General features: G+C 31.6%; 1 protein-coding gene across 1 annotated transcript; it reads left to right on the top strand.

The window, feature by feature from the left end:
• The first annotated feature begins 7,285 nt into the window (after positions 1-7,285).
• On the top strand, positions 7,286-8,339 carry LOC143197577 (non-structural maintenance of chromosomes element 3 homolog). Its single transcript, XM_076406116.1, has 4 exons — positions 7,286-7,544; positions 7,602-7,818; positions 7,876-8,090; positions 8,145-8,339. The coding sequence occupies exons 1-4, from the start codon at positions 7,311-7,313 to the stop codon at positions 8,253-8,255; spliced, it is 777 nt and encodes a 258-aa protein (XP_076262231.1). The 5' UTR covers positions 7,286-7,310; the 3' UTR covers positions 8,256-8,339.
• The last annotated feature ends 1,215 nt before the right edge of the window (positions 8,340-9,554 follow it).

The raw sequence follows: 9,554 nt of genomic DNA, 5'->3' as shown, positions 1-9,554 counted from the left end.
TAAATAAAAAGATATAGGAAAATGTTAAATCTCATTGGTCCTTACATTGCGTTGTAAGCTGGGCCGCGACCTCCTTCTGGGACCACCCAGTTATTCTGGCTGGGGTCCTTGATGTTGCACGTCTTACGGTGGATGGCCCTCTCCAGAATCGAGTGGCACAAACTCATACACACCAGCGGGACAATAACAATCTTCGAGTCCGTCGAAGATGCCTAAGTTTCGTTTGACAGGATTTTGCGAGTTTAAAGTGTTGCATAACATAATTTGTGTTATACACTATATGTACGCTTTTAGTTGACTTTAAAAGATTCCAGTTGTGTTTTGATGACATTTGGGTGATTATTTTATGAACTTTTAAACAATTCATTAATAAAAAAAACTTATTTTTGTGTAATGCTCTAATTTTTCATTAGGTACAATCCTTTTAACTAACTTTCGGCAAGGTAATAAAACCCGTGGCAAAGACTACTAAGCATCCTCCAGGAAAAGTGAGATTGGGGATACTGTGAAAACTGCCGGTGCCCTGGTGAGATCCTATTGCCGTCTTCGAAGTGATGCTTTATGAACGGATGGTGTTTGAACCTGCGAAGAAACGAACATTACCGCATTACCGATCTTTGGATATTCAGTACTTTTGGAATTCCTTGTACGGGCTCAGGTACAGATTGATGTAATCCAAACCCGACAGCGATCAGGGATACCTCGTCGTTAAATGATACAGAAAGGATCCTCCGTAGGTGTTCTTATCCAAGGGCCAGCCGATGGTGTGCTCCGCGCACCCGGTTTATGTTTGAATCATTCGTCGCGATATCTTTAACGCTCCCGTCATCGTTGTACAGGACTTCGGAAGGTGCATAACCCGGGCCCACGGCCTCAGCTTGCTCTTCCAACCACCGAATAACGTGTCCCAGCGGGACGATATAGTTCCCGTGATTAAACATCGGAGTTCCTGACGAAATATCATTTATTCAATATATAAATCGACAGACAGACAGGTAAAATAATAAAAATGATATCAATAAAATAATTGGTTATATAATGTTTCATTCATAATAATATATATTGTACAATTTTCTTAATATGTCACTCAAATTATCAATATTAATCTACGGGATAACGATGTCTTCTTTTCTTACTTAAAAGGTAGTTGTTAAAAATAGAACCTTTTTTATTTATTATTATAGCAATAATATAGAATAAATTATGTTTTAATGAAAAAAGAGCTGAATCATAGTGCATTTTATATTAAAATTACCTTTCCATCTTGGATCTTCTTCTCTTGGATGAATGAAATATAGTGTGTTATCTTAGAAAATTGATCCGAATATATTCCTATTTAACCCAACTGCTGGACTAGAAAATATGATTAGTTATATTTAAGAGTTCAAAGGTTACTTCACAATATACTATAAATAAAATAAAGCTCCAGACAATAATTGTATCATTACATATAATCATTTTAAGCTATAAAATTTAAAATATCTTATAAAATTTATTTTCGACAAATTAATTAAATATTCCGAATTAAAATGAAATTTTAGATATTTTCAACGAATTCCCTAAATGCAAACTCATTTTCTTTTATTTTAACAGGGAATTGTATAATTAAAGGTAACAGAAATACCTTACTCAAAAAATCAAAGTCCAACTCAGAGGTTCAAACAAAATATATCAAAATAAACTGAGCTCAGAGCAATTTTTATTTATTAACCTTTGCCAACAAAGTAACTTATATCTATAAATGTAATTTTGTGAAAATCGGTCTTATAACATAAATATAATACTAAATAACACATAAAGTCACAGTTCAGAATCCTTTTTCTCATCTTCTATGTTGATTGTCTCCTATATATCAATCTTGGAATAATTCTATGTCCAAAATATTACTACAATATTAAATAAGTGTATTTTCATCTGTAATAAGATTGTGGGAAAATAAAAATGATACGGCAAGACCGATTGTTTAGAAACAGACATTTGACAAGATTGTAGAAATTTGTTTTTTGGGTTGCCGAGCGAATTTAAACCAAATAAAATTACCTGACATCTGTGGAATTTTCGAAAAATTTATCTAGTAATCCTAGTTAAAAGAGCACATTCAATCCATATTTAGCTACTAGGTCACGAGAATTTTTGATATTTACGCCTTCACTCAAGCACATCTAAGTAATAATGTAAGGAAAAAGGCTTTAAAAAACTCTGTATCAATAATTTCTTACAAAAGCTTATATTGTTCCCAATCATAAGACTGCGTAGTGTTGTTCATTCTCAAGGAACTCAGTATATTGTACTTCTAAGTTTAAAAGGTGACCTAATTTTAAGATTTGTTGGAATTGGCATCATCCTGAAAATAGACTATAAAAATACACTTGATATCATAAAAACTAATTTAAATTACCTCTGACATGCCTTGTTCTTTACCAATAAGACCGTTGTCAAAATCTACCACATTGTCAAACATTCTATCAATCATATCGAAAATAGTCTACAATTTTGTTTTCCTATTTTTATTTTTGGACTTCGTTGGTTGCTGGAGAGGAGTTTTAGAGTTTTCTTGCTGTTTGTGTGTTTACCCTTCAATCTCAGGAATATTCACTAAACCAGGTAACATTTTCAGAAGCGATCCTTTTTCGATCTTCCTGATCCAGCGACTTCTAAATCATCAACCGTGCATTTTGTTGTAAATGATTTCTTATGGGCTGGCCCAGACTATCTCCAAGTTAACCTCCAAATTACGTTTTTGAGCAGCTTCATACACAATAAAAATGGGTAATTTTATCATTTGATTTTGTTCTTTGCAATTACCTGAAATAAAGGTAAGTTATCTAATCATCATTTTCTATAATAAATTGTCTACTCATTGCTTCAAATGAGAACTCCTCCTTGTTTTGTTAATATAATTTAGAGCTTGCAATGCAGCTTCATTACGAGCATTTTTTATCGTTTGCGCCTCTCCATAAAATTTGACGTCGTTGACGTTAAAATGGACTTTGAAAGGTCCCTTCGTGTCAGAATCATTTCTTCTAACATGAAGAGTATCATTAAAATGAACCGTGTCATTCAGTTTATGCAAATAAGATTTTTTCTCTGAAATGTCTGGTGATGCAGTCTTGCCTTCTATTTGTTCCTAAAAGGCACCTTATGAATATGAATATGAATATGAATTGAATAAATATTGAATACCAAAATATCATTAATTATAGAGTATTGTACAGACATCCCTACCTTTAATGCTAAATTGTTTAGTAAAGCTACAGGTGTTTCTTCAGGTTCTTTTCACTCTTTTTGATCTTCAAAGAATGATGTTGATATTCTGTATTTTTCAGAGCCCTCTGTGCAGCTTTCCTTTGAGCATTCTTCAAGCTTTTACCATCCACTGCTTAATTTTCATTTCCTAAATAGAAAGCAATGGTAAAACCTGTATTGTGAGGTCAATGAAATTTTTGATATATAATTGCATCTAATAATTTCACATTAATATACCTCTTCGTTAATTAATTCATATGAAAATGTAATATCATTACATTCAGCAATTCGTGACTAGAACTTAATGAGGATTTGTCTTCTGCTGGTTCACTAGTCAAACCTAAAACTCGGTTTGTTTCTGGCACAGAGGGATTATTTTTCCACGTTTCCGAATAAAGATACCACGATGAGGTATCTATTATTCTTCAAAGTTAAAAGCGTCCCAGATATAGATCCTTTTATACCAGTGAATTAACTATAAACATTGCTATTTACCAACAATAGAGTCCCTGTCGCCAAAAATATTTTTATATCATTTAATAACAATCCATAACTTAAGCTTAACAAGGAAAATAATAGTAGTATACAATTAAAGCAAATCATACTCAAATAATATAAAGAGAAAACATATATAACCGGGGAAACACACTAGAACTAACCTTAACATAATAATATAGAGCTGTAGGGGGTAAAAAAAATTCGATATTCTTGATAAAAACTATCGATATTATTAGTAAAAATATAGATAATTTTGGCTAATCTATTGATTTGGTTTATATTGGTTTATTTTTTTTAATACCGTAGTTATTGCACTAAAGATTTCGGTATTTTTTTTCCTCCCATATATTGATTTTTTAAAATTATTTTCTATCGATATGTTTTCTGGCCGCGGACATATTTAAAAATATCAATTAACATATTAAAATACAATAAAATATTTGTGGGGTATTATTCCATTTCATAGAAAAATTCCATTCTTTTTTACAGATCCACAGAACATTCAAATATAAAAGTAATACTACTTCGTTTAAAATTAAATTATAAATTGCATGTTATTGCATGTAATTATTATAATACTATACAGTAATTTTTTTTCTTGTCTTTTTTAAAGTTAGTTTATTATTAAGCCTACTGACTGGCGAGTGGCCAACTTAGAAATTATCCCAGAAGACATCCCGTCTTACCCAGCCTGGTTACTGGCGTGACTGGGATCATTTTCCTCGGATGTCGGATCGGATCTGTGTCGGATTTTGTACTCTTACCTAAGGGCATTCACAAACATCACAAATTTACTTACATGCCCCAGCAGAATTCGAACTCGCGACTATCGCAACAGGGGGACCATCCTGTCGCCTTTACTACTGCGGCAACTAAGCCAGCTATTAAATCGTTTATCATGAAAAAATATTTTATAAAATAAATAAACTTTTTTATAACTATTAATTTGTGATATGTATGGTTGCAGAATGTATGAGCAAATTTAAAAAATTCCCTTATTTCTCATATGATTTATCTACCAAATACTTCATTATAATGAATCAAAAATTATGGATAAATGATCCAGGGTTTTGTAGAAGGGTCGGGGTCAGGATATAATGAGTCAAGTAATAAGGGGTCAAGTTAATGGTAGGTTTTATCAGGATAAACGATATAAATGTGCATGTATTTTGATTTTGTTGATTTGACATTTAGCATGATTTTTTTATTATTGAAATTCACGCCATTTCCTTTAGCTTGTAGGATTGGTTGCATATATCACTTTAATTCTCAACTCCCCACTCTAAACGTTTTTTCCGCTCTATTCTAGGTTTTATTTGAATTAAATATTGGGTTTATTTTGTGTTATGTCAGTTCTATTGCTGCTTTTTAACGTTATTATTCGGTTTCTTTAATAATAACAGAATAACAGTGCATTTAATTTGATTTGTGCTTTTAATGTGAAGATTTATGGTTTTTATATGAAAAAAATCAAAATACCGTGGGGTAAGGTAATGCTCTAAAACTGATTTTGTTTATAATGTATTTTTAATGTGCAGGAATGGTTGATGGTGAACTGAAATCTTGATTCTTGATGTATTGAAACATTTTCGTACCACCGATCAAATCACCTTCAGAGACAGTAGTGTTGTATATTTTAATTGTTATGATAATATTTTACGTATATCAAATTACTAGAAGAAATTAAACTAAAAGTTTTTAATATACGAACAGTTTTTACTTCATTGAATATTCCATATTTATGTTTATTATATAAAAGGGAAGAATAAGAGAATATATATGTATATTTGCTTTTAGGTGCGCTGATTGTTATTCTACAATTTTAAAAATAATCTCACTTATGACGCCTTTGTTATAATGTATAAATTTTAAATGTTTCAATACTTAGGTTTTATTAAATGGAATTTGAAAATGGTTAGTAAGTGTTAGCTCATGATATATTTTGCGTATACTTTAATATGCAGACGTAAATTACTTCAATGATTATTATAAATCAAATATATTTTCGGGCATATATTGAAGATATTTTTAAGACAAATGTTAGTAACATCATTTTTAAATTACTCACTTAACTTTATTATGGGAGAAACATGATTAACTTAAAAAATAGTGGTCGAATCGACTGTTTTTATTCGATAGTTACCAACACTAATTCAATTTTAGTTGGGGCAGTAAGGAAATGCACTTTTTTATTAGAACATAATTAGCGTTGGGAACTATGGCTAATCAGTCGCTAGTTTCGGTTCGACTGATTGTATTACTTTTTACTATCGACTGTTTTTGAGTCGTGTACTTTTAGTTACTATTTTCGGTTCTACTAGTTTCATTCGACTGCTTTTTAACGTTCTGACTCTGTCGTCCTAGGCGCGACCTTGACAAAAATGTATACCGAATTTATGCTTTCCTAGATTTATATATAATATATTTAGTTTTATGATTTTTTTGGTAGTTTGCTTCTAAATAAAAATATATTGTATATTAATATAGCAACACTTTGGAACGACATTTTTCAAGATTGTTAATGTAATAGGGTAAAAAATTAAAATTGTGAATGACAAATAAGTAATAGGTAATATTTCTTTTGATTGACTTTTTGGTGTGTATCTAACACCCTCGGTTTTTGTTAGAAAATATTTCTGTCCGATAATAAATAAAGCATTAATTTTATTTTAAAAAGCTCTAGTAGTTATTGTGCGATCATTTTTAATTCATGGTTATTGTAATACATGTTATATATCACATAGTAATACATGTTTAGTTTAAGTTGTATTGTATTGTTTATATTTATTTAGTATATTGTTTAAAAATAGCAATTCATCTCAGAACATTCAAATATAAAAGTAACTCCACTTCCTTTAAAATGTAAGTATTATAGATATATTAATAGTATTCAGTAATGTTTTTCTTTTTCTTTTTTAAAGTTAGTACGTGAAGGAATACGTACATCTCCGTCTCGCGTATACTAAGGTTGTAAAATATAAGCAAATATTAAATTAATTGCTCCAAGCAATTATATCCGTCCTTTCCTCTCTTACAATTTATATAGGAAAGGGATCGAACATACTCGTCTGACATTAAGAATTAAAATAAAAAGCCAAGCCGTGCATTAGATTTTGCATATTTTGTAGTGGTTAGTAGGCATGTTGGCCACAAAAAATATCGATATGTCGAAGGAAAAAATATCCATATTTTTTGCAATAAGTATAAGATATATCGATATTTTACAAAAAAATGTATGTATATTTTTAATTGAAAATAAACATAGTCAAATATTAGCCTAAAAAATATTTTTTTCTAAAACTCTTAAGGAATAACGGTATTTTTGATAAACCATTAAAATTAAGTACCAGAATTCACTAAATGTTTAAAAGTAAGTTCCGATTTGAAAGTTTTTTTTAATTGTACTTAATCTTCTGAAATTATATCATCTAAAAATTTCGATATATCGACAAAAAAATATCGATATTTTTTCTGCATCCCTAGCGGCTAGTTATTTAAATTTTTGTGTTGATAGTGCTGTATGGAGATAGCTGATACACGATTTTAAAGTTCTTCAAGTCGTAAAAATGTCGAAGAAGCGAAGATCAGTTAGCGGGTCTCAAAAAACCAAATCACAGACTGATCCAGACGTACCGGATCAAAATACAGAAAATATAATCAATGATGTAGTCAGGTACATTATTCTTAAAGCTGACGAAAATTCATTTTATACCAGATCCGAATTAAATCAAAATGTAATTCACAAAAAGGGCCAATGCGTGGATAGTGTTATACAACAAGCAATTAAGGTTCTGGAAAATGTTGGTATTATTATTGTTATATGGATGTTGTTGATATTGTTTTGCATACATTTTTAGGTATATGGTTACACACTTACTGAATATGATGATGTAAAAATGAAAAAAAAAAATTATTTTTTAATTAGTATGTTGCCTTCTGTAAATTATTCCGATGAAGAGGAAGAATGTGTTTCTAGTTATGAAACTGGTTCAAATGTACCAAATGCTGCTCACAAGATACTGACTCTATTAATTTTATCCCATATATTTATGACAAACGCGCCAGTATCAGACAGTGAGCTCTACGATACCATTCCTTTATTGTTTTTATATTGTTGATTTATTATTTCAGAATCCCTTTATAGTTTCCTGAAGTCCTTGGATATTGATGTAGAAGTTGAGCATCCATTTTTCGGTAAAGTCAAAGAATATATAAGAGAAACCTTGATAAAGAATTATTACCTTCACTGTGAGTTTGATGAGAAAACGAAAATACAAACTTTCCAATGGGGGATTCGAGCTGAAATTGAAATCTCAAAGATGAAGGTTTTACAGTTCGTGTGTGAGGTAACAATTTCAGTTGACTTATAAGCACATTGTCAGGTTATTATTGATTTACAGATGTATGGAAATAAGCAACCAAAAGACTGGCCAGAACATTACAGAGCGGCCGAGAATCAGTTCAAAGAAAGAGAAGAGCTAAAGGAAGAAACAAGGGATGAATCAAGCTAGTCACCGATACTGGTAGAACTACAATATAAAGTTTATTTGTATACAAAAATTGTATCTTCTTAACTAATACAATATAAATAAAAAGATATAGGAAAATGTTAAATCTCATTGGTCCTTACATTGCGTTGTAAGCTGGGCCGCGACCTCCTTCTGGGACCACCCAGTTATTCTGGCTGGGGTCCTTGATGTTGCACGTCTTACGGTGGATGGCCCTCTCCAGAATCGAGTGGCACAAACTCATACACACCAGCGGGACAATAACAATCTTCGAGTCCGTCGAAGATGCCTAAGTTTCGTTTGACAGGATTTTGCGAGTTTAAAGTGTTGCATAACATAATTTGTGTTATACACTATATGTACGCTTTTAGTTGACTTTAAAAGATTCCAGTTGTGTTTTGATGACATTTGGGTGATTATTTTATGAACTTTTAAACAATTCATTAATAAAAAAAACTTATTTTTGTGTAATGCTCTAATTTTTCATTAGGTACAATCCTTTTAACTAACTTTCGGCAAGGTAATAAAACCCGTGGCAAAGACTACTAAGCATCCTCCAGGAAAAGTGAGATTGGGGATACTGTGAAAACTGCCGGTGCCCTGGTGAGATCCTATTGCCGTCTTCGAAGTGATGCTTTATGAACGGATGGTGTTTGAACCTGCGAAGAAACGAACATTACCGCATTACCGATCTTTGGATATTCAGTACTTTTGGAATTCCTTGTACGGGCTCAGGTACAGATTGATGTAATCCAAACCCGACAGCGATCAGGGATACCTCGTCGTTAAATGATACAGAAAGGATCCTCCGTAGGTGTTCTTATCCAAGGGCCAGCCGATGGTGTGCTCCGCGCACCCGGTTTATGTTTGAATCATTCGTCGCGATATCTTTAACGCTCCCGTCATCGTTGTACAGGACTTCGGAAGGTGCATAACCCGGGCCCACGGCCTCAGCTTGCTCTTCCAACCACCGAATAACGTGTCCCAGCGGGACGATATAGTTCCCGTGATTAAACATCGGAGTTCCTGACGAAATATCATTTATTCAATATATAAATCGACAGACAGACAGGTAAAATAATAAAAATGATATCAATAAAATAATTGGTTATATAATGTTTCATTCATAATAATATATATTGTACAATTTTCTTAATATGTCACTCAAATTATCAATATTAATCTACGGGATAACGATGTCTTCTTTTCTTACTTAAAAGGTAGTTGTTAAAAATAGAACCTTTTTTATTTATTATTATAGCAATAATATAGAATAAATTATGTTTTAATAAAAAAGAGCTG

Source organism: Rhynchophorus ferrugineus, unplaced genomic scaffold (genome assembly GCF_030347505.1).
Source record: "Rhynchophorus ferrugineus isolate W39M unplaced genomic scaffold, kcgeb_rfMv2 rfM5, whole genome shotgun sequence".
NCBI classification, from domain to species: Eukaryota; Metazoa; Arthropoda; class Insecta; order Coleoptera; family Curculionidae; genus Rhynchophorus; species Rhynchophorus ferrugineus.
The sequence above is the reverse complement of the archived record's forward strand: the minus strand, read 5'-3'. Positions and strand labels throughout refer to the sequence as shown.